The sequence below is a fragment of the Plecotus auritus genome (genome assembly GCF_963455305.1).
Source record: "Plecotus auritus genome assembly, chromosome: 3".
Classification (NCBI taxonomy): Eukaryota; Metazoa; Chordata; class Mammalia; order Chiroptera; family Vespertilionidae; genus Plecotus; species Plecotus auritus.
The window spans coordinates 114,250,581-114,277,074 of NC_137772.1; the positions used below are offsets into that span (position 1 = coordinate 114,250,581).

The window sequence follows — 26,494 nt, forward strand, 5'->3', positions numbered from 1 at the left end:
AGTGGGAAAGGCTTGCTTGAGAGGTGGTCATAGTCCATTTCGGGGAGGGAACCAACTTTTCAAGCCTAATCTAATGCTGCATTTCACTGAAGTAATGTTCTATCCACCACCTGAGTTGGATTTAGAATACTGTGTCAGACCTTCCCTTCTGCTCACTCTATATAAAAGAAGACTTTTACCTTTGTAAATGAGCATCTCTCTGAGAAAAGGACAGCCTAAAAATGAACTTTTAGTTGTAAATAATCTGCTCTGCCTGCCAATTCCTTTCAGTTTCTTTCTTGTGTGAATAACTTATCTAAGAACCTTTTTCCTTCTCTTTTTTTTTTAATGAGAGTAACTAGCTCCTCCCTCCATCTTTACTCCATGATGTCTCCTTGTCAGGGAGCAGGCTAGCTAATGCTTACTTGAGAGGCTCCTGTTGACTGAAGAAGTACTTGTAGGAAAAGGTATACTTGGGTGGAGCTAGATTTTGACTACTCATGACTTCTTTGTGAAATATATCCTGGTTTTTTAAAGAAAGACTTACTTTGTGTGGAATATAGCTCTGGGTTAAAGGTGAGAGCAACAAACTAACTAGTTGGGATGTCATTGCCTCCTGAGATTCGAGTGCTTCAGTCATTCACTCTTCTTTTGCTTTTTTACTTTCCTAGGATGCCAGAGGACCCCTGCAGGATGGCCCCATTGCAGACGCAAATGGACCGGCCAGTACCATCACCAATCCTGCTGATAGAACTCCAGGTAGCCTCACTTCCTTGTTTGGCTGGGTGGCACGTCACTCTCTTGGCCTCTGTGACAAGGCCAAGGGGATGAGCCAGCACCTCCAAAGCAACATTTCTTCGATTGGGCATCAGGTGGCCCAAAACCCTTTGGACTCCTTTTTCATGTGCCAGCTGCTTGCATTCGGAGTCCCCTTTCTCTATGGCCTGTCAGAGGTGCTGGTACAAATCAGAGGGGAGTTTTACTGGCAAACCGTGGGCCAGTAGGGGCCCCATCTGGTAAGCATTATCACCCAAGCTTTATAATGTCTACTCAGTATCTCAAAAGTATTGCTATAGTCTTGTGGCCTACCCACCTCCATCAAACACATGAAGGTGGTTGCTCTAGGCTCTGTCTAGATAAACAGGAATTCTAAACAGGCTGTTTTTGTCATTGACCCAGGTGATAATTCAGAATTACAGGGCCTTCTTATAGCTCCAGTTTGGGACTCGTGACATAACACTGAGTTTGATAAGGCCCCATTATCTGGATTTATGTTCTCTTGGACTTGAAATTCTTGCATCCCATTCCCTATTTAGGTATCTAGATGAACTGATACTTCTATTTGACCTATAACCATTAAAGGATATGCCCTGTCCTGATCATTTTGGGGCATTTGAACTTCTAATGAGGATCAAGCCCTAATTTGTCCCACTCTTACTAACCATTTCCTTGTGTGAATGATACCATCCCTCCCTCTAAAAACACATTTATTCTGATCTTTGCAGGGCAGAACTTGGCTCATTTTGAAGAATTGTGTTTTCCCCCCTTAAAATTGCCTATCTATCTATCTATCTACTCCATGTCAAACCAGCCTGTGAGATATGTTCATAGTTCCATAAGCTGATACCCTCAGTACAGCCCAGATTGTTCACAGGCCAGGGTCACTGTGTAAGTAAGAAAGGAAGTCAACAGGGCCATGTTTTTGTCTATCACACATTTCATCTTATTCAAAGCAAATGTGTCTAAAGCATCCATTTACAAACTCTTAAAAATTACTATATAAAAACTAAGATTATTAGCTAATGCCGGAAACTAAGGAGAAGAAATTGGGGGTGGGAAAAGACAACAATTACCCACTCAACCTTCAAAGGAAAGGTTCCCAGGGCTGCTTCTTTTTCTGTGTGTAAGAACTAATGTGAACCTCATGTGTTCTGGGAGAGAGAATGTGCTAGAGGCTATGTGACACCCCTGGTGAGGTGATCTGGAGGCTAAGACTCAGGATACCCCAGCTGAGCTAGGTGAGCTTGGCTCCTTCTACTGTGTGTGCCCTTATTATAATCTGGGGAAACTTTTTTAAGTGCCCTGCAGATTAGACCAACAGTTTATAGCAAAGTTTAAGCCACGAATGACTTTGAAACCTTCTATAGCCTTGAAACCCTTTATCATCTGTCTCTTTTATGAAGTGCTGATAGCCCTTTGCAGAACATGGGGGAAGCACTGGAAGAGATAAATAACCAAAGGGATCCAAACAGAGGTTTGGGCTCTGCACTCTAGAATGTGCATTTAACCAGGTCTTATTCTAGCAGAGATGGATTTTCCAAAGAACATGGCTGCTCAGTAAAACAATTCAAGGAAATGAAACTTTCTTTTTGGGTATAGAGTACAGAACATTCTTTAAAATAAATAAACACCATGAAGTTCAGGTCCTGAGAAAGTTGCATTTATTCACTTTCCCTACTGGTTCAGTTTGCCATTTTATTGTCTAGTTTGAAAGCATTTTATTGTCTAGTTTGAGGAGTTGTAAAGAATTAAGGGTTCCATTAAGAAGAATACAAAACAGGGAGAGAAGACGAGAGATGATTAGGCAGTCGTATCCTTTGCAAAGTGACCCCCCCCCCACCCCCCAGGTCTTGATAGGAAAAAAAAAAGTAGAGAGTTGGCAATGTGGTTAAAGAATCAAAGCCCTGCCCTAGCCGGTTTGGCTCAGTGGATAGAGCGTCGGCCTACGGACTGAAGGGTCCCAGGTTTGATTCCGATCAAGGGCACATGCCTGAGTTGCGGGCTTGATCCCCAGTAGGGAGCATGCGGGAGGCAGCCAATCAATGATTCTCTTTCATCATTGATGTTTCTATCTCTCTCTCCCTTCCTCTCTGAAATCAATAAAAATATATTTAAAAAAAAAAAAAAAAGAATCATAGCCCTGAGGAAAAAATCAATCCCCATGGTTCTTGATTCTAAAGGTAACTTGCCTGTTACAGCACAAGGGGTTCAAGATGTGGCATCCCAAGGAACGAGGCAGGCACTGTCCCCAATTTAAGGGACTCTCTAGGTGGTAAGAAGGCCAGGATTTAGTGCTGACGAGATGCAGTTAGTATCTACCTCTGGAGACATGAGCTTTTGGAAATCACAGCTCTGATTCTGAACATGTTCCAAAGCAGCAGCGCTTCCCCTGTGAGGTGCCTAATTTTAGCCTCTATAGAAAAGGAGCAGAATCATGGGTGGTTTTTTATAGTTGCCATGAAAGAGATTTCTTTTCTCTCCTTTGATAGGGATTTCCTTCTTTATATCCCAAATTAAGCATTGATTAGTTAACTAGAATTTCCTTTTGAAAGGCTTCAGAAAAACTCAGGTGCTTCAGCGGTATCAGATGTGTGTCATAGGTAGCAGTCATTAACCCAGATCCATTGCAGATCTTCTCTGCTGTACTCTAAACAAGAAAAGGCTGTAACTGAATGAACTTGATTCTGCCATGTACAAATAAACCATCCTTCAATCTAGAATCATATACCCAGGGGTCAGAGCCTGAAAAGCTATAACTGTAGCTGGCACGTGACCCTGCTGTGCTTTTGCTTTGTGCCTTCTCTTTATTTTGTGGCATTGGTCTCCTCTCCCTTATGTTCTTTTCCCCTCATGCCAAAATTACTACTGTTGCCAAAAAAACAAACACAACCTACAAGTTAAAAGACCCTACTGTAGGTCTGCCCTACAGTGTTATCTTTCTCTAGTAACCTAGTCTGTAACTGCTACCTGATTTAGTATTTGGAGGACATTGTTCACAGTATTTTTGTTATGTGCTTTTAATACAAAAAACCCTCTTTTCTGTTCTCAAATCTTAGCTACTTTGTTTCCAAGCTTCTTATTCTTAACTGCTACAGATTAGTGGACCTGGCACAGATATTCCTTTCCTCAGAGTACCCACCCTGACTTCAGGAAAAGTTATATCTCATGTAGTCTATAATCAAAAATAAAGCATAAAAGCTATGGGGTGTCATAACAAGAAACAAAAGAGCTTTTCTTCTAGTACAGGCAACAGAGATGGAATGGAAGAAACACTTAGTTGTCTCTTATCTTATGGAAAAGGTGATCTTAACTTAAAAAGGTACCTAGCAGAATAACACATGGCAGGTGCCTGCTCCCTGTCCCCAGATACCCCTTGCATAATCCATTAGGTTTCATAGTGCAGATGCTGAATGGGCGTTATAAAATGCAGGCATTTCTTTGCATACCAGCTAGATTGGCCATGCTTGTACAAAGAATTCTGTTCAGTCCTGGGGCTCCTGTCTGGCAGGAGGTAGTTAGGAAATCTCAATGCTTCCCCTATAAATCCCTTAGGGGCATTTTTGGAAAACCTATTAGTAGAGCAAAGAAGTTTTGCAATCCAGCTTAACACCCCAACCCTGCCCCAAGAGTCATAGTTAATGGTGATGTGTGAATATTTATTTACATACACTTATCTATTTTTATAGGCTTAACTTCATATATATGAATAGATATTTAGATAATTGTAACCTAATTAATAACAATATTGATGAAGCTGTTTCTAAAGCTTCCTATTCCTTGGTTCTGGAAACCAAGGGATTGTACTTTAAGAGCCATGCCATTGGCCTGGCTCAGTGTTCTGGTCAGACTGGCAGGGGACAGAGTAGCCAGCATACCTATAGCTCAGAAAATGGGCAGTACACACTCTCAGCCTCAGGAAATTGATTCAAGAGCAAACTAGGGAAGTCTGGGTTCCGTTGCTGGTGAAATGCCACAGAGAACCAACACTCTACCTAGCCTCTGTTTTGCTTTCAGGCTTAGGTACTGGTTCCACTGAGCTAGTCATTGCAGCTTGCTGCTGTCTCTTGGTGTTCAGTGTATCTCTGTAAGACAGTGGAACATTTTTAGTCCCTCCTAAAAGGGGCCCCAGAGTGGCCTTGAACGCATGACCAGTGAATTAATGAGTACCCTTTTCCACTGCCATTCAGCTCAGGGTAGAGGAAGGGGTGTGAAGATAAGCAGCAGGCGGGGTTCTCACAGCAATGGTACAAAGAAGCCTGAGCAAGGGAGGATGAGCTGTGCCCAGGAGCCCATATCCTTTCCACCTCTGGCCTTTGAAGCCTTTATATTTTGCCCTTGTTTTTAACCTGTGCTGTTGTGAGTTTTTGGTGTGTTTCTTTGTGAGTTTTTTTATTTCATTATGTAACTTTGTTTTTGTAGTTTCTGTGAAACTAAGGTGTTGTGCTTTTAATTTTTTTTAACAAATGTTACCATTCTTATTTAAGAGAATAAATTCCAAACAATCTTCAGGTTTCTGAGTTTTTCTTTTCCTTACCTTTTTCCTGGTTGGAGGATGGGAAAGGGAGTAGCTCAGACTGGTCTCAGAGTTGGCTTGAAACAATTGTGGGGTGGGGTGGGATGGGGTGGGATGGGGTGAGGTAGGGTGGGGTGGGGCAGTGCAAGGATTAAGCAGAAGTGTATTAAAATGGGGAAACGGCATTTATACCTGAAATATAGATTCTCATTAATGGCAGGGCCCCTGTTCGGGCAGCGGGAGACATTTTACTTTGTAGTAGCTGTGGGTAGAAAAGAGCAGGAAACATGCTACCTGTGTCCCATGTTTGTTCAGCCAGCGTGAGCACCGTGAGGGCTGGAGCAGATGGAGGGTGGAAGTTCCACACTGAGTGGTATCTACCATGGGGACACACAACCTCTATTTCTGATTCTAGCAGGCTGCTATGGAGACTGGGAGCAATCCTGTCTCCTCTGCCTTGAGGCTTTTCCTACGGTGCAGTGACTTGCTCCTGGTAACCTTGAAGGTTCTTGTTTTGTGCTCCCTGGCTGGCATCTCTCCCGCAACACCTTTGCTGTGACCTGGACACTGAGCTAGTATATCCAGTTCTGCTCATCCACTCAAGCTTGGAGGGTGAGCCTGTCCCCTTCTCACACACTGCTGTGCCTTCATAGTAGCGGCCTGGTATGCTGGGTCAGCATACTGACCACAGTGGCACAGCCCAGCTTTGGTGCCGAATTGGTCCAAAAGAGGGCAACTTGGTGGGGGAGCACTCAGTGCCAAGTCTGCTCCTACTGGGCTCTAGGAACTTGGGTGTCAATTGTTAAAAAGGCCTTCCTGGCCTCCTCTACTCAGAAACAGCTCTCCTGAGACTGGAGGAATTCTTGGGTTTCCCCACAGAATAGAGCAACAGAGTACTGGGTTCTCTTGGTGTTCTGGATAACCAGTCTCCCCTGTCAGAAAGGGTCTGCATCCCTACATAGCTCACATCTCTGCCTGAACACTGTCATTTGTTTCATTGTACTCCTCAGAGCACGGCTGGCTCAGACCCTGTCTCAGTAGAAAGTTTGAGTGGCCTCTTAGCCTGTTCATTCCCACCGACCCCCAAGTCTTCAGTCTATTGCTCCCCATTCTCTGAAATAAGTTGGTCAGTCTCTGGGTGCCCGAAAGAGGCTGAGAGAAAAAGCTTTGGGATGTGGAGTATGCAGTAAGTCACAGTAAATTGACTAAGAATTTATTGTGATGAGTGATGAGGAAGGACAGATACATGTATGTGTTCTTCTGATTTAAGCCTTTGCTACTGTTGCCCTCCCATATTCCAATAAGAAAAGAGAGGAGAGCCATTATTATTTAGGACAGTGTCCTGAAGCTTCTAAGAAAGGTGGTGACAACAGATGTGACTCTGTGCCACCCTTTGTGAAGATGCTGGAGAACTCCATTTGAGTCTCAATTTCTTTCTGAAACTTCTTAAAATCCATTTTTTTTCTTCTCATAAATTCCCTGGTGATTACCCCAATTTAGATACTCCCTAGGATGGATCCTATGGTGCATACATGAAACAGTACTGGCAATGAAAATGGGACATTCTTTTTATACTGAAAAAATAGGGCAGGATTATGCCATGTAGGGCACATGCTCCACAAGTGTCCCCCTGAGGTACAAATGGAAGAAAAATACCCCCATGGGGCTTTCTTAAATGTAACAGCCAAGCAGGGGATTTCAGGAAGAATCCTCCCCAAATTCCAATCTTATAAAACTAAAACTTGAAGATTCCAAAACCAGTTCTTACCTTGCAACTCAGACCCAGCCAACCAGCCAGCCCGCAAGTGCCAACAAGTAGATCAGTCATAATGAAAAAGGGGGAGGAAGTCAAATTGGCGCTCCCTGCCTAAGTAAGGCCATGGGCTGCTGGGTCCTCTTGTTACTGTCCACAGTTTTCAACTGTGTGTGTTCACTGCCGATGCATCTTTCTTCTCAATTGCTCTTTGTCTCTCGCCACTGATGTTCTGGATGGGACAGGCTTTTGTTCATAAACACCTTCCATACGCCTGAAAAGAGGTGGAGCTCCAGGCATATGCCAATCTCTTTTAATTACTTCCAGGTTTCACTAGCCACATGAATACTGTCTCCTTTTTACTTCCTGTGGGTCAACCTCCACATAGCTTTGCATACTTTTGAACATTTTCTAAATATTTCTGAGGCCCCTTAATGGGCAAGAGGTGGAATCAAAACCTAACTCAAACTAACTAATCTCAACCTTGCCTTTGATGTTATTGTTCTCCCAGCATTGGGACAGTATAGTCAGCACTCCCAAAATGTGAGGAAGACTCACCGGCTTCCAGTGGCCCCTCATTGGCATAAATGGAAGTTTTGCCGATGAAGTTTCACCTTTCAGCAGATAATCACATGAAGCTGTCCCAAGTGTGCCTATTAATTGACTGAGTTCTTTATTCTGTACTTCAGTAAAAATATCAGAATTATTCCCACTATCACTATTATTTCATAGTATAGCCTGATTTCTTTTAGGTCCTTGCCTGGAACTGTAATATATAATAATTTTATAGTAACTAGTCCCTGTCACCAGAAGAATTCAGGCCCTTACTCCCAGAGCCACCTGTTTCTCTGGGATTCCAAAGCTATCTTCCCAGCACCCTGAATCCCAATGTTACTGGGCCCCTCCAAAGCCATATCCCCAAGAAAGATGAACCCAACTAAAAAGTAAGGTGGTCCCGCCCTAACCAGTTTGGCTCAGTGGATAGAGCGTCGGCCTGCGGACTCAAGAGTCCCAGGTTCGATTCCGGTCAAGGGCATGTACCTTGGTTGCGGGCACATACCCAGTAGGGAGTGTGCAGGAGGCAGCTGATCGATGTTTCTCTCTCATTGATGTTTCTAAATCTCTATCCCTCTCCCTTCCTCTCTGTAAAAAAGCAATAAAAAATATATTTTTTTAAAAAAACAGTAAGGTGGTCCCACAATTATTTTTTTTTAAGTACTAGTATTTTTTTAATATATTTTATTGATTTTTTACAAAGAAGAAGGGAGAGGGAGAGAGAGTTAGAAACATCAATGAGAGAGAAACATCGATCAGCTGCCTCCTGCACACTCCCTACTGGGTATGTGCCCACAACCAAGGTACATGCCCTTGACCAGAATCGAACCTGGGACCCTTGAGTCTGCAGGCCAACGCTCTTTCCACTGAGTCAAACCGGTTAGGGCGCACAGTTCAATTATTGAAGACCAGTACTACCAGGCAAGGACCTAAGGTACCAGAGCCTCAGTGGGTTTTGGTTTTTCTCAAAAAACATGACAAAATCAAGCTGTTTCACTGACAAAGGCCTATATAAATGTTTTCATTTAGTTCTCATATTCTTTCTTTTTTCTTTTTCTTTTTAGTTCTCATATTCTTTCAAGGTTAAGAAGGCCAGGAATACTGTTGAAGTGAATTCCAGAGAGGGTGATCTCTTGGCATTTTGGTAGTTGCTCAGAATTCAAACTCTAACTGGGACCTTAAGGAAAGGATGTTGTCTCTAAGAAGCTAACCTATCATGGGTTCTTGGACATGAGCTCAACCTAGTAACTAGGGAATAGCTGATATTGACTATAATGGAATTAGAACAGCTTATTGTTTTCTAGAACTAAGGATCTAGAAAGACCAGTGTTGGGGAGAAACCAGCTATAAAATATCCTTCCCACCATTTTACCAAAGACTTATTTGCGTTAATAGGTTCTTCTTTTAAAAGTAAATAATCTCTTGGTTGGTAAAATGGTGGGAAGGCATAGAACCATGGAACAGACTGTCAAATATCAAAGGAAAGGCGGGGGTGGGTGGGTGGGTCAGAAGAGATCAACCAAAGAACTTATATGCATATATGCATAACTCATGGACACAGAAAATAGTATGGTGAAGGCCTGGGGCCGGTGGCTGGTACAGGCTAAAAGGGGTCAATGGGGATAAAGGAGGACATCTTTAATACTTTCAATAGTAAAGTTGTGTTGTTTTTTTTTTAAGTAAATAGTCTCCTGGAGCTTAGTCTAATGTGAATTACTCTAAACCTGCTACCTGCCTGCCTTTTAGCTGGGTTCACCTTTCTTAGGAAATTGACATTGGGAAGCCCAGTAACACTGGGACACGGTGTAGGGAAGTGGCTCCAGGGCAGTCCAAGCCTCAGAGGAGTAGGCTGGGCTGGGTGCCTGGATAACAGGCTGCAGGAGGTGAGAGCCAAAGTCTTATTGACTTTGCTATGATGCCAGAGCTGGCAACCATGTTCCATGCTGCTGAAATACCTGAACAAAGGGCTGTTGATATTTACAACCAAGAGAGTCTCCTTCTCTGCTGAAGTCTTTTCCTAAAAAAACTATAAGGAGACCTGTCTGGTAAGGTTCAGTTGGTTATACGTCTTTCCATGCATCGAGAGGTCACCAGTTTGATTCCCGGTCAGGGCACATGCCCGGGTTGTGGGCTTGATCCCTGGTAGGGTGTGCAGGAGGCAGCTGATCGATGTTCTCCCTCTCCCTTTCTCATTATCTAAAATCAATAACATATTTTTTTAAAAAAAATTTTAAGGAGAAAAACTTGAAATGTGCTAACTCATGTTTTCCTCCCATGTGGTTAGTACTAGTTAGTTTACCATAGTAGCCTTTGTCATACTAATTCAGAAAACTTGAGGAAGACACACACTAATGATAAGAGCTGGCTTGTAGCAGTCACTAGGTACTGGGCACTGTCTAGATGCTTTGTGTGTTAACTCATTAATTCTCATGGCAGCCTATAAGTGGGTATCATTTTGCAGATGGGAAAACAGGCAGTCAGAACAGATTTTACAGAAGACACAAGAGTACAGTGAGCCCACTGTGCTTACACAACTACCCTTCTTCCTTCTCAACAACCTCAACTTGTCAGCATGTAGTAAGCGGGAAGAGTGCTATGTGTTTAGCTCCACAGATAAAATTTTTATTAAACATTCATGAATGCCCTGGGATTCTTATTCTTGGGATATACATATCCCCCAATTTGCAGTGACCCCTAGGAACATGCATTTGGAAAGATAGTAGTATATTAAAGAGTAAATGGTTTCATAACTGATACGTGAAGGGGGAAAATAAAAGACTGTAAGGAGCCTGGCCGGTGTGACTCAGTGGTTGAACACTGACCTATGAACCAGGTCACGGTTTGATTCCCAGTCAGGGCACATGCCCAGCGGGCTCGATCCCCAGTGTGGGATGTGCAGGAGTCAGCCAATCAATGATTCTCTCTCATCATTGATGTTTCTAAACCAGCTATCTATGTTTGACATTTCGTATTTTATATCTGTTATGGCTGAGTAGTATTCCATTGTATCTATGTACCTTATCATCTTTATTCATTCATCCACTGATGGACACTTAGGTTGTTTCCATATCCTGGCTACTGTAAATAAAGCTGCAATGAATTAACTCTGGTTTTGATCACTACAAATAAAATCAAGCCTAAAATTGTATTAGTAAGAATAAGCCTAGAACAATTTCTCCCTGTGTCCCTCCCAATGGAAACATAACCTATCAGCAGTCTGGAGAAGATGGGGATTATGCTCGAGGGTGAGGGGATATTTGTTGTTCTCTGGTCCCCAGTGTGACTACTTCTAACTTATAAATCTTCTCTCATTCTCTTTCTGTACTATGTTATTTAATTACACTTTTATAAAAGCCCCCAGAGGTGATTGAGCTCACATTTTCATTCTCTTGCTGCTTTTACAGCTACCATTCACAGTCCTTCTAAGAAATTACCTGCCCTGCCCCTGAGTGGAGTGTGGGTATAAGGATAGAAAGAGATGATTGTCTGCTTCTTTTGTACTGACAGGAGAGGAACATGGAAATTCTTACTTAACTTTGGACTGAACTCACATAAAATGACTGACCTTTAAATCTTTAGAATAAATGTACATATCATTGCAGATAAGCAGTTTTGGTTTTGTCCTGTTGGATAAAATTTTATTCGGGCACCAAAATGCTTTCAGGAAGTCTCCTGCGCATGTGCAAGCACAGCCTTGGAAAGGTATGGCCTGACAGAGAGCCATTAGAGGTCATAAATAGAATGTTTTTAGAAACTGGGGGGGAAAAGAAGAGTTGAGAACATAGGGAGAAAGAAGATGTGTTTTTCCACATTGTGTCTTTAAGTCTAGTTTAGTGAGAGGACCTACTATAATAGTCACAGAGCTATTCTATCTATCAACAGACTTCTTAGCATCCAGCTAGGAAAAAGTAAGTGAAAGGGGAAGAGTTAATCAAACTTTTTTAGTCTCTTTTAATTTCTATTTTGGCCATATAGTAGGGCTCACATGCAAGACAAATGTGGGTATGTGTGGTTGCTCTTAAGTGGCATTGGAGATATTGAACAGAGTCATGGTCTGCCAGTGGAGTTGTGCCATAAGATGATGAAAAGTTCAGATGTCTCGTGCTGCTCTGTGTGTGGGCATTGGAACTGGTTCACTTTTCAGTATCTGAACATCTTCCCTGGGTTTTCTTTCTATGGACAAGCCAACAGCTATCTGTCTGGCATGGCAGTTCTCAGTTGATCCTTCCATTGTATTTCCATTGTCAAGATGTCTTACCTTGGCAACAAACATTCACAAGTTTACTGCTCTATGGTTTTAATGCAACTAATCCAATCAAGGCATGAACAGAGTATTTGATAGGTTGGTTGGCCTATTTGGTGAGAGATTAGAAGTAGTTTGATATAACTTCTAGACCAGGGTTTCTCAAGTTCAGCGCTGTTGACATTATGGGCTACATACTAATAATTCTTAGTTGTAGAGGCCTGTCCTGTATGTTGTAGGATATTTGGCAGTTTCCCTGGCCTCTTCACATTACATTCTTTTTTTTTTTTTTTAATATATTTTTATTGATTTTTTTTTTTACAGAGAGGAAGGGAGAGGGATAGAGAGTTAGAAACATCGATGAGAGAGAAACATCGATCAGCCGCCTCCTGCACACCTCCCACTGGGGATGTGCCTGCAACCAAGGTACATGCCCTTGACCGGAATCGAACCTGGGACCTTTCAGTCCACAGGCCAACACTCTATCCACTGAGCCAAACCGGTTAGGGCCCTGGCCTCTTCACATTAGATGTTAATACAAACCTCCCTTCCCAGGTTGTGACTACCGAAAATGTCTCCAGACTTTGACAAATGACCCATGAGGAAAATCACCCCAGTTAATAACCATTGATCTAGATTAAAGTCAAAAGAAGAAAGGACATGACATCGACATACAGTTAACCTCAATTCTATTGTTGCCATAGGAGATCGGGAAGGAGAGTGCGTGAGGATGATAGAAGGGATACAGAACACGTTGAACAGCAGTGGTCTTTGCTTATTACTCACCCCATACAACTGGGAACACATACTTCCCAGGGTGTGGATACTTAAATACACGTAGATACCTTGTGTTCATATTGTATGTGCTAATGGACATTTACAAAACAGTTTAGAAGGCAGGACTTAAAAATAAATTAAGAACAGAAGTTCTAGTGGGTTTTTTCCTGTACCACAGTGAATTGTCCCTTATCCCCAAAATGTTCCCATCCTTCTGTGGTGACAACAGCCTCAAAGAATTGAGCTGGGTATAAATGGAACAAGCATAGATCTTGAAAAGAAAAGATGCTAATTTGAATTTCAGTTCTGAAGATTAATTGTCATCTTTGGTCATTAACTTCTCTGAGCCTCAGTTTCCCCATTTTATAAAATTATAAAATGGAAAAAAATACTACCTGCTGCTCTCTAACTCATAAGGTTGTTATAAAGAGCAACTAATCTAAAATGTATAGAAAGTTGTTTATTTAAAAGCACTCTAGGAAAATCAAACATGATTATTATTGGTAGGGATTCCAGAAAGTTCTGGAATAATCAGAGGGAGAGAATGATTTAGGATTATTTCTTCTGACTGGCTGATGGTCTTTCTCTCTGTGGGGTTGGGACAGGATGGGCCATCAGGATGTATTCCTAACCAGCAAAGACTTGGGGAAACAAAACAGTAAGAAGGGCTCTCTCATCTTCAGCAGCATCTTCAGCAGCGTGGGCCAGGGGTAGTTGATGTGCCCTGCATGCCAGCTTTTTTGAAGCGTTGTTAAATCTCTGCAAGTACTTGGCTACATTTGTCATTGTTTTTCCTCAGCTTGCATGGATGGAATGTGAAGTCACCTACTAATTCCATGACACTGTAGGGCAGTGGTTCTCAACCTTTCTAATGCCGCGACCCTTTAATACAGTTCCTCATGTTGTGGTGACCCCCAACCATAAAATTATTTTCGTTGCTACTTCATAACTGTAATTTTGCTACTGTTAATGAATTGTAATGTAAATATCTGTGTTTTCCGATGGTCTTAGGTGACCCTGCTAGCGGTTCTCAACCTGTCGCGACCCACAGGTTGAGAACCGCTGCTGTAGAGCCTAAGATCATCGGAAAACACAGATATTTACATTACGATTCATTAACAGTAGTAAAATTACAGTTATGAAGTAGCAACGAAAATAATTTTATGTTTGGGGGTCACCACAACATGAGGAACTGTATTAAAGGGTCGCGGCATTAGAAAGGTTGAGGACCACTGCTAGGGCCTCTACACTATAATGAAAGAGAAACAGTCATAGAGAGGGTTTGCATTACACTGAATTTTCAACACCTAACTTCAAAGTTAGGACTGAGCAGGATTTGGTTATCTTTATTTTAGGCAGAGCTAGGGTTACACATGGTCCTAAAGACTGTCTGGATCTGTTCTGATTTGAGCCACAACCCTCATCCCCAAGAACCTCAGTGCTACCTTGTGGCCTATTTGCAGGAGAGGTGATCTGATTTTCTCTTTTGGAATGAGTGCGTGAAGGGGTGTGTTATGGGTGAGCAAAGAGCTGCTGACACTGCAGCACCACTTAGTAGAAAGGGCTCTTCCGGAGTCTAGTTTTGTGCCCTCTTGTTCCATTGGCCTTCTAGGGCATCTGTCCTTAAGCATTGTTTCTTCTCCAGGCCAGTTTCAGTGACCCTCTTAACAGAAGACAAAGGTATAAATAACTATGATAGATATCAGTATTAAGTGGTCCTTGTGGGCATTCCTGGAGGTGATTTTAGTTCCTTTGCAAAATTTATCTTTGTCTGACTAAGAGAATGCTTTTTGTGAGGTTTTTTATCTTTAAAAGGATAGCCTTTTGTTGGAATGTGGGTTTATCCCTCTTGATAGTCTCCCTTCCCCCCAGATGTTGAAAGTCACCCTCATGGCTCAGAGACCAAGCCTGTGTAGCTGCCACATCTGTGCTGCCTCGGAACCAGCTTTGGACACACCCTGGATGAAGTGCCACAGGTGCTCTGCTCTGGAGGATAGGAGGGATCAGAATTTAAATCTGGCATCTTGGGAAAAGCACATCAGCTAGGAGTGTCTGCATTCAGATTCATGGTCCTTCTCTGCCTTTCCACCTCTCCCTTTGCTTTTATTACTGGGTCTGGTCTTCAAGTTAGCAAGCTGCTCCCTGGAACTAAACCACTCTCCACCATGAAGTGAAATCATGATTTTAGAACATTAGTCATTTCAGATAGTCTCTTTTCAGGGCCTTAATGCATACACACTGGCATCTTTATAGGGTTTTTTCCTTAGGTTCTGTGGGAATTGTTACTCTCTTGGTAGGCTCACCTTTTACACAGGGATAGCATTTCCCATTTTCTTGGGGACCTGGACAGCATTAACCTACTTGAAAGACATAGAGGTCTTAAGTTTTCTGTGTTATGATAAGGAAAATGAGACCAGAATATGTTCAACTAATTTCTTTAAACTATGGTCAAGTGTTATTCTAGCTTAGATACAGAATTAGGACTTTCATTCAAAATGTTTTATTGAACATCTACTCTGACACACTGATAGGCACCAGAAACAAAGACGACTGTAATGATTCCCTCCCAGCAGAGCCCCTGGTCAGACATATGAACAGGAAATAGTTGTGTAATAAAGATACATATACAAGTCCTTTGAGAGTGCAGAGGTGAAGCCAATAAGCAGAATTAGTTTGCAATTAGCTTACCTTATTGAGCCATGTTTCTCTTTATCTGCCTCAGAATTTCAAAGATCAGCCCCACAATTGGATTGATTTGATAGATTACTGATGTTTAACTGTATAGAATCTCCTGGTTTGCGAGACACATACATGAATGTGAAAATAGGTAGCTCAAGCTCCATTGCACAGCAGTTACCCCTTTCTGAGATCTCACCTGCAGGTATGTGAAGATGGACAGCCAAACAAGGAAAGTAGAATATTAACTAGAATACACCTCTCATGGCATTTAAGAGAAAACACAACCAAACCCCAGTGCTTTAGACATACCAATACCAAAGGTGGCCGTTTGGTTGGCAACCCAACTGACTGTGAAGGATCAAGTAGAGTTTTATCTGTGAGATATTATAACACATGAAAAAAGATATCATCAAGCCCTAGCTAGTTTGGCTCAGTGGTTAGAGTGTCAGCCTGTGGACTGAAGGGTCCCGGGTTCAATTCCGGTCAAGGGCACATGGCCAGGTTGCGGGTTTGATCCCCAGTAAGGGGCATGCAGGAGGTAGCCAATCAATGATTCTCTCTCATCATTGATGTTTTTATCTCTCTTTCCCTCTCCCTTCCTCACTGAAATCAATAAAAATATATTTAAAAATAAAAAAGATATTATCAAGAGAGCCATGCAATGCCCTGGTAGAATTTTTAATGGAGAGCAGGGTGTTTACCTTAAAGGAAACCTCTTCACTTCAGCCAGATAGAGTGACATGTACCAGGATTTTCACCTGCCAAAAGGCAACTTTGAGGGATATTGCAATAACAGTAAAAATAATTTAACATAAAAGTTCCGTGGGATCACACAGAATGAGAGCAGAGGACTGTGGTGATTAAAGAGCCCTCAGTGTCCCTAAGGAATATGAGTACGTGCCCTCAGCGTTCCTGAGACCAGCATTCCCGTCTGCATGATGTCCCCTTTCCCCTCTGGGTGGTTTTTCCTGGTACAGTTCTGGTTTGTTCCATACTGGGGTTTTTTTCTCCTTGGACTCTCTGTTGTATAATATTTAGCTTAGAATTTCCCAACTCTTGGTAATTAAATATCTCCAAAGCAATGGAGCTCTCCCTTGAATTCATATGACCTACTTTTCTCCATGCCCCCACATAAAAATATAGTTACCCCAAGTGAAGAATAATAAATAGTTCATGTGCAATGGGCAGTTAACAATTCTGTCCTGTGTGATTGGGTGGAAGGAGCCTCATTTCTGTGTATATGCTCTGGTTTAGTCTTGGATCTGCTTCATTTGAGCCTTTGGACATATTGTTTAATATCACTGAGACTCAAAACCCTCAGTGTAACAATGGTAATAATACTGATTGATGGGAGTGTTATGACATTTAGTGGCCAGTGTATGCAACGTGCTTGTCATGAGGCCTGACACAGGTAGTTGTCCTTATTCCTTCATTGCCTGTTTCATAAGCAAAGAAACATCTTACACCCTCATGTCATGTGATGTTGGAAATTTTCTGGGACCTCCTACTCCTTGCCAGTAGGAAGTCACAGAAGAGTCTGTTAGAGGGTAGATGGGTAGGGACAAAAGTCATCTTGCCATAACAGTGCCTTGGAAAGTTCTTTCTTTGTCCTCCAAAGGAAGAGAAACCCTTTCTATGCACTACTGCAGTGCTTGCAAAGGGTTTAGTGCCTGCTGAGAATGAAAAATAGCTATAAAATGTATAAAAATGTGAGTCCAGTCAAGCAGTGTCTTCCAAGACAAAGTAATTGAGGGGGAAAGCCCAAATTGGTGGTCCCAGACACCTTTTAATAAGCAAAGAAAGGTCTTTAATAAACTTCAGGGCCTTTTAACTAAGCCTCATTAAATCTCTGCTTCCTCAACCAGGCTCTCGGCTAGGAGTGGCCTCCTCCTCCTAAACATATGCTGAAGCCCTTCTCCCACAGATGCCAGATCATATTGTCCAGCTTGACCAGAGCAGTGATGAAGTCCCCAAGGCAGAGATTGACCCAATCCATTATTTCAGGTTTATAAGCCAAGATGACACTCAATGTGGATGGTGGGTGCCTTGCCTGCTTTTCAGACAGCTACACAACTTATACAGGAACTTTAGCTCAAAGCAAGATGGAAGGAGTAGACTAATCTCCCAAGCTGATTCTTTATTATTACCCACCCAGCTCAAGTCACTGGGGTCCAACTGCAGCTTAATACATTCCAAAAGAAAGACCTTATCCCATGTGGGAAAATGTCTCTGGGCGAGACAGTGGCTCTGATTTACAATAACCACCACTCCAAATGGTTTCATTTATATTTCTTAGTATATGAGGAAGCATCGGAGAATGTAGCAGCTGTATTATTTCCAACCTGAACAGTAAGAAAACAAAATTGAGGCATAGATCCGCCTTGAAGCCTTGTAAGGATTGGGATTCTGTGTGGGAAGGGACACCCTAATTTCCCAGGGTGATTTTTGTGACTCTTTCCAATGGCAGTAAACTAGGCAATGGGAAAGCCCCTTTAACAAATTTTGCATTGGGTGTGGGAATTTAATTTATACTGCCAGCCTGATAATCTCCTTTCTTCTAGAGTTTTCATCTTCCTTTACCTCCCTGAGACCTTATAGCTCAGACCTAGTTCATGGCTTGGTGCGTTCCTTAGTGCAAGATCATGGACAGGCAAGGTTTGGGGTGGATGTGTGAGGAGAGTATATGAAATGAATTTAGTTAATCTTTTTTAAAAGTGAAGTCACAGCAAAAATATCCAAGAACTGCCAAAACCGGTTTGGCTCAGTGGATAGAGCGTCAGCCTGCGGACTCAAGGGTCCCAGGTTCGATTCCGGTCAAGGGCATGTACCCTGGTTGCGGGCACATCCCCAACAGGGGGCGTGCAAGAGGCAGCTGATCGATGTTTCTCTCATCGATGTTTCTAACTCTCTATCCCTCTTCCTTCCTCTCTGTAAAAAATCAATAAAATATATTTTTTAAAAAAATATATCCAAGAACTTTTAAAATTAAAATTATTGGAGTGACATTGGTTAATAAGATTATATAAGTTTCAGGCTTACAACATTATAATCATCCATATATTAAATTGTGTGCTCACCAAAGTCTATTCTCCTTCCATCACCATATGTTTAACCCTTTTACCCTCTTCATCCTCCAGCAACCTTCTTCCCCTCTGATAAACTCCATACTGTTGTCTTTGTCTAAGAGTTTGTTTGTTCATTTGCTGCTTTCTGTTTTATATCCCACATTTAAGTGAACTCATATGGTTCTTGTCCTTTTCCATCTGACTTAGTTCACTTAGCATAATACTCTCAAGATCCATCCTTGTTCTCACAATTGGCAGTATTTCATCTCTTCTCATGGATGAGTAGTATTTCACTGTATTTATGTACCACATCTTCTTTATCCAGCCATCATAAAGGATACTTAGGTTGTTTTCATGTCTTGACCATTGTGAATAATGCTGCAATCAACATAGGGGTTCATATATTTTACAAATAAATATTTTAAAATTTTTGTGTAGGTACCCAGAAGAGGAATTGCTGGGTCACAGTAGCTTACTATTAATTTTCGAGGAACAGCCAAGATGTTTTCTATAATGGCTGTAACAGTTTACATTCCCACCAGTAGTAAATGAGGGTTCCTTTTTCTCCACAACCTCTCCAACACTTGTTATTTCTTGTCTTATTGATAACAGCCATTTTAACAGGCATGAGGTAGTATCTAATTGTGGTTTGATTTGCATTTGCTTTATAGCTAGTGAAGTTGAGCAGCTTTTCATATATCTGTTGGCCATTTGTATGTCTTAGGAAAAGTGTCTGTTCAGGTCCTCTGCCCATTTTTAGATAGGACTGTTTGTTTGTTTTTTATATTTTGGATGTTCACCCTTATTGGAGGTTTTGTTTGCAAATATTTTCTCCCATTCCGTCAGTCACCTTTTTCTTTCGTATGGTTTCTTTTGCTGTGTAGCTTTTTAGTTTGATGTAGTCCCATTCATTTATTTTTGCTTTTATTTCCCTTGCCTTTAGGGTCAAGTTTATAAAATCTTCTTTGAGACCAATTTAGTACCTATGATTTTTTTCTGTGTATTTTATTGTTTCAGGTCTTATATTTAAGTCTTTGATTCGTGTTGAGTTAATTTTTATGTGTGGTGTCAAATAGCAATCTAGTTTTATTCTTTTGCGTGCAACTTTCTAATTTTCCCTATTGTAGAGGCTTTCCTTTCTCCACTGTATGTTTTCTGGGGTGAAAAATAGGTATCAATTATGTCTCTTTGAACTAATGTGTCATTTAAGGCTGATATTGCCTTATTGATTTTCTGTTTGAATGATCTATTCATTGTTACTAATGGGGTATTTAAGTCCTCTACTATAATTGTATTTTTGTCAGTTTCTCCCTTTAGTTCTGTTAGCTGTTGTTTTTATGTCTTGGTGCTCCCAGGTTGGGTGCATAATATGTGTTATGTCTTCTTGATGAATTATCCTCTGTGTCATTATAAAGTGTGGGTTTTGCCATGACCAAAGACCTGAGTTGGGGTGACTGGGGATTGAGAAAAAGAGACAGACACAGAGACAGTAAGTAAAGCTGGGACCAGGTGGGACACTGTTCTCAGATGGAGAGACAGTGACCCAGAGCTAGGACAGCATGTTTATTATATACAGCATGATACCAGGAAGTTTTACTAGAGTTTAAAACAAAGGAAATTATGTTAAGTCTTGCTTTAAAGATCAGGCTGCATTCTTCATTCTTGTGGCTTCTTGTAATTGTCAGGTCTGGCTGGACCCGGATAATTGCATCCACCCCTGGTGCCTGGCTAAACCTAGGTAATGGCACCCACCCCTGGCACCTGAACTAAAGGTCAGGACTGACAACATTCCTGCCTTTGGCGAGGTATGTTTCCAGGACATGGTATGCCGATGCCACTGGATTCAGCTGACAACCTTTGCTCAGGTGTTCTCCAGGCACTCTCTACATCTCCCCCTTTTTTATTTTTAAATGTAGTTTATGGACATCTAATTGGAGCGTTTGGACTTGGGATTGCAGGAGCTTGCTGCTGACTGAAAGAAAGCAGAATAATATTAGTGGTGCATAAAGGAATCCTATTAGGTACCAGGCAGTGTGTTTTAACATATTCTATGGATTAAATCCTTTTAAATCATCTAGTAATTCTTTTGCTAGCTTCACAGGAGATATAATCTCATCATGACTATTCTGAATGGCTTGAACATGTTTGTGTAACCATACTAGGTCTATACTGATATTATTATGATGCCATATTCCCTGTAGTACATTTTGATTTTACTCCAATTCCATAGAGAATTGTTATAGTGGGCTGAAGTTACACAAATATATGTAGAAGCAGCATGGCTATCTAATCTTGAAACTGCTATCTACTCTTGACACTTTCTAATTGATTGCCTAGTCTATTACTACAGCTTCCAAAGCATTTAGCTTTGTTTCTAGCTTTTTGTCTATATCTTCTTGATCATGAACTGTAGCCGAGGTGTTCTGAGCCAGTTCATTAACAAATTTTGCATTCTAGATGTTTTGGGTCAATGCAAGAGAAGCAGTCACAGCAGATGTGATAATAGTAACTAGAGTAACAAGACCAAAATAATAAGTCCCAAAGCACACTTTTCCCGGGATAACTGATTGTGCAATTCCTGCAATGCCTGGATGCCCGTATCATGATACCATTTTCCTATTATGTTGGTAGGAAGCATAATAAAAGAAGGCTGCTTTAAAATTAATATATCTTCATTCAGATTATGCCTGGAAACACAGCTGGTAAGGTTACAGTGATGGCATTGGACAGCATAATGGGTGCCTAATCTGGTGATGTTCACATTTCCAGTCACCAATACATATGGGGGCTGGACACAGGCTCATAAACCATAGCAAGGGCTCTCTGAACACACTCCTTTAATATCAGCTAAGGAAGAGCTAGTAAAATTAAGAAAGTCAAGGGCAGCAGCTAAACGTCACAGATCTTTCTGCAAACCTCCTGTTTCCATGGTTAGGGTGTTACCCACAAACCCTCCTGGTGGCATAGACTCGTGATGGGAATGTTTAGCATCAAGCCTGTGAGACCAATTCAGTACATACAAGTCAGGGCCAGAAATATTATGTCTCACTGGTACAGGGTTGGCATAATCTTGCCATTGAGGAAATGCACCCAGCTCAAAGTGGTGCTATTAGGACAATAGGGAAGCGGGGGATGCTTACCTGATAGCCATCGGGTGGTATTAGGAGACCCCAGTTTAGTAACTGTCTGAATATATTTTCCCAAATCCTAGGGGCCTGTGACGTTAGCAACTTTTGTGCCCCCATAGGATGTCTTATTTTCTTGGCCAAGCTGTAAACATCCCGAAGTCCCTGTTTTAGATAAACAAATTAGGGAGCTCTCCACTAAAGCCATTATAAGTATAATCACCCTGGGAAGAAGGAGTTATGTGTTGGTCGGAGCTCCCCCGACCATATTGGTGTTATTAGTAAACACTGGCACTGGTTCCCCAGTCCAGGTGGCTGGAATAACCACATGGGGGTCTGGAACATATGTCGAGTAAATTTCTGCTGCAGCTATATCTACCTGACAGCTGACAAGTGCTAGCATAGAGACAAAAAGGGTGGAGGAGGTTACCTGAACCCCTTGTCCTTTTACTACTTGTTGAGCAACCATGGTCAGTTTCTTCAGTTGATCCCATGTGGGGACACTAGCTTATTGGGTGGCCTTGGTCACCTGCCCTCTGCTCTTCTCCTTCTTCAGGGTCAGTGGCTGAGCCGGCATCATCACCATAGGTGTGATCTTCAGTTTCTCTAATGGAGGGATGAGTTGTTCTCCCGGGTCTATGGTCGTGATGCACCGCTCGCTCTGGAGCCCAGATGGGGTTAGAGCAGCCATGGGCAAACTACAGCCCGAGGGCCGGATCCGGCCCGTTCGGCTGTTCTATCCGGCCCGCGGAGCCGAAAGAGCGGAGGGTTCTCTTGCTCTCCCCTCCACTCCTTTACTTTGAATTTATATTAGTTCACACAAACACTCCATCCATGCTTTTGTTCCGGCCCTCCGGTCCAGTTTAAGAACCCATTGTGGCCCTCGAGTCAAAAAGTTTTCCCACCCCTGGGTTAGAGGCACCTTCTGGAAAGATACAAACGTGGCCTCCTCCCACATTATTATTGGATCTGGCCCTCTCTACTGCCGTGTTTGTAAATTCTTCTATCACATCATACCTGCAGATGCCATGGCACCAGGAGCTTGGTGCCTCTCAGCTGCTGTGCAACCCTCATTGTCACAATTTTAAAAATTTAAAGTGTAAAGGGAATGATTTAACTGATTCTGTGGAGTAGGATAATACCCATCTCCTCCTTTTTGTTTCTTTTCTTTTAAAAAAAACATATTTTATTGATTTTACAGAGAGGAAGAGAGAGAGATAGACAGATAGAAACATTGATGAGAGAGAAACATCAATCAGCTGCCTCCTGCATGCCCCCTACTGGGGATTGAGCCTGCAACCAAGATACATGCCCTTGACAGGAATGGAACCTGGTACCCTCTAGTCCACAGGCCGACACTCTATCCACTGAGCCAAACCGGTTATGGCCCCTTTTTGTTTCTGTAACTGAGTTATCAAGGTCTGATTGGCTCTCTCTACAATTGCCTGTCGCTGGGGACCATAGGGAATTTCTGTTTTATGTATTATTTGGTATTGCTTGCAAAACTGCTGAAAGGAAGAGCTAATATAAACAGGTCCATTGTCTGTTTTTATCTCTAGGGGCTGTCCCATGACGGGAAAAGTAGCTAGGCAGTGATTAATTACATGCTTTGCACTTTCTCCTGTTTGGGGAGTACCAAAAATGAAGTGTGAGTATGTGTCCACAGAGACATGGATCCACTGAAATCTGCCAAATTCAGGTACATAAGTGACATTCATCTGTCAGATTTGATTAGGTTTAAGTCCTCGGGGATTTATTCCTAATGCTGGCACAGGGAGGTGAATAACACACTGGGGGCATTGCTTAACGACTTGGCAAGCCTGCTCTTGGGAAATATGGAATTCCTTGCATAAGGCAGAAGCACTTTGATGATGCAGGGCATACGAGGCCTATGCTATTTAATCAATTTCCTTTTAACATTTCTTTCTACAAACTTCCTATAACTTCCACAGACATTCTTACAACTTTCAGAAACATTTTTACAACTTTCAGAAATAACCACCTTTAGAAACCACCTTCTTTTTCCTTCAAAATGCATAACCATGCCTAAGACCTTCCATTAAGTATTTCTACTCTAATACTCTTTCTTTCTGTCATACCTTCAGCAACTTGTACAGACCTTTTCTTTCTTTTTTCTTTAAACATTAATTTTTTCAATGATAACCAAAAAGTAAACAACCAACATTTCCTAGATTGACATTTATCAACACACTTTATATGCACTTTTACTTTCAAGAAAATATATGTTCAACAAAGTACTAGAGACCTTCTGTAATAAAAGCTAAGAGCAGGTGAATTAAAACTTGTCTAGCAATCAATGTTTCCATTTTTTATGTTATTTTCAAATATTTAGATGTTTATCATTTAACCCAGCAATGCTCCAAAGTCTTTAAGTTACTAAAGACTTTGGAAAATTATGTATAGGCATATGAGGCTGAAGAAAAGGCAGGGGGAGGAAGGAGCAGGCCCAGCAGCCTGTTCTCAGGCCACTAGCGGCTTGGATTTAAACTGCTACATTTTTCCTTAGAGATAACATCTAAGGTTATTGTTGTGGCTTCTTTACTTTTATAGGGAGAAGGGCAACTGGCCCCTTCCTCCAACAGAGAGCACAGTCAGTCTCCTCTTGAGTGAATGGACTTTTATTATTAACATATTTATAATTATTACTAAAAAGCTTTATCACAAATTCTTCATTTTAGTTACATCTATTTATTATATCTTAACAACTTTGAGATTTTAAAGCCAATTATTACCTAAAGCATTTTCTTGACCAATTTTGTAACAGGGATAACTCAATGTGAGTATTATTATAATTATATTAAAACTTAAGCCGGTTTTAATATTAAAGATTTGGTCTTGACCACAGAATTAATTATTTTCAATTTGGCCATTAAATTTTTATATTTTAGTAATGCCACAGAAGTACAGAAAATACTTTGAATTGCAGAGAAAATGCTGGGGGGACATGCCTACTGCTCACCTATTCCCATGCTTCATGTCCCCAGGGCTGGCCTGCGCGGGTTTGTGATGTCACAGGCAGGCGCCAGACTACCCAGTCCCGGTAATACCAACACTGCCTACTGGATGTTTAATGGACGTGATGCGGGCAGGGCTTGGCAAATTTATCTACCCTGACAAGTTCATCAAATACCACCTCTCATTCTGCCTGGCCTGGAGACTGAAACCTTGGTGGTTTTTGTCGTTTTCTGCGAGTAAAATCGCCCCCTCTTTTTCTTTTTTTTTCTTTCCTCCTCCCGCTTTGCTTCAGGTGGGGAAGATAATGGTTTGTTAATTACAGGCAGGCTTGGAATTAGCTACCCTTTGTTTAAACTTCCCTGGGTTGCAGCCTTTACAAATTTTACACTTTCAAATTAATCTTAAAATTTTAACCCAGCACAGCAAAATCATAAATTGGGGAAAAGCAAATTAAAGTCCTTAAGCCCTTCCTGGTTTGGCTCAGTGGATAGAGTGTCAGCCTGTAGACTGAAGGGTCCTGGGTTCGATTCCAGTCAAGGGCACATGCCTGGGTTGTGGGCTCGATCCCCAGTAGGGGGTGTGCAGGAGGCAGTGGATCAATGATTCTCTGATGTTTCTCTTTCTCTCTCTCCCTCCCTCCCTTCCTTCCTCCCTCTTCCTTCCTCTCTGAAACCAATAAAAATATATATTTTTAAAAAATAATAAAAAGAATAAAGTCCCTAAAAGTTAGAAAGCCAAAATTGTATTACAGACATACAGATAGAAATCTTACTAGCTAAGAGTTTCTGGTGGCCTGAGAGGGAGAGAAAGAAGAATTCTTGGCAGCTGCTGGGAAATTCCTTCAATCCCTTCTACGAGGTTTAGCCCACTACAAGTAGCTTGAGCCTCCAGCAAAGTGAAATATGAAGTTGCTTTCACTTTCAGCCAAGCGCCTGCATCCAGCCGTAAAGGCTGGGTGGCTACGAGCAAAACCTTTCTCATTATCTGAGTCATCCTGCTTCACCTCAAACTTTAGCTCCCGCTCATAATTAGGAGGTAAAACTTTATAAGGCAGGCTTTTGACTGCGGTCGCAGGAGTGATGGGCAGAGTGGGGAGGTGGTGTTTTTAGAGATTCGCACCCCTCTACTGTATGTTGCAAAGCCGTAGCCACACCCTGTTTAGACATTCTTAAACTCTCTTGTGCCAGATCAAGGCAGTCACGAATTAGAGACCATAGTGTGAATGTAGGAATAGGAATTTTTTCTGGACCTTCTTCTGTGTATCAGTCATGCAACTGCTTTCCAACCTTTTCCCAAGTTTAAAAGTTTTCTTCAGGAAACTAAGGGCAAGTTTCATTAACAAAATTTAAGAAATCAAGAATTTGACTACGCTTAATAGAGCATCCTCTAGCTTTGAGCATTGTCTTAAGCATTTGAGAATAGAGGTCTCTCTCCTGAGACCCTGTATTTCCCATGTTTTACACCCAGCTATATCAATCCGCTTCTTACATTACTTCTTGAAATCATTATGTGTGCACCTCAGAGCCATCCCCTCGTCTTATTGCTTAGAGTTCCCCTGTACTCAAGTCCCTGTCTGGGCACCAAATATGGGTTTTAGCTGCAGGCAGCATGGCTAGAGAGTGAACGAGACCTGAGTAGGGGCAACAGGGGATTGAGAAAAAGAAAAAGACAGTAAGTAAAGCTGGGACCAGGTGGGACACTGTTCTCGGATGTAGAGACAGTGACCCAGAGCTAGTGCAGTGTGTTTATTATATACAGCATGATACCAGGAAGTTTTACTAGAGTTTAAAACAAAGGAAATTATGTGAAGTCATGCTTAAAGATCAGGCTGCATTCTTCATTCTTGTGGCTTCTCATAATTGTCAGGTCTGGCTGGACCCAGATAATTGCATCCACCCTGCCTGGCTGAACCTAGATAATGGCACCCACCCCCTAGTGCCTGAGCTAAAGGTCAGGACTGACAACATTTCTGCCTTGGGCGAGGTGTGTTTCCAGGACATGGCTCTGTCTACACCCCTGGATTCAGCTGACGACCTTTGCTCAGGTGCT

The 26,494-nt window shown here is 41.9% G+C and overlaps 1 protein-coding gene across 22 annotated transcripts in view; it reads left to right on the plus strand.

Moving 5' to 3' along the window:
* Positions 1-26,494, plus strand: part of MICAL3 (microtubule associated monooxygenase, calponin and LIM domain containing 3) — a 294,200-nt gene that overhangs the window by 186,556 nt on the left and 81,150 nt on the right. For all 22 annotated transcript variants that reach the window (XR_013960066.1, XM_080658695.1, XM_080658702.1 and 19 more), the window contains one exon: positions 651-738. Coding sequence is in view for 21 of the 22 variants with exons in the window: in XM_080658695.1 (XP_080514821.1) it covers positions 651-738 (88 nt within the window). In the remaining variant the exon portion in view is untranslated. The remainder of the gene's footprint in view (positions 1-650; positions 739-26,494) is intronic.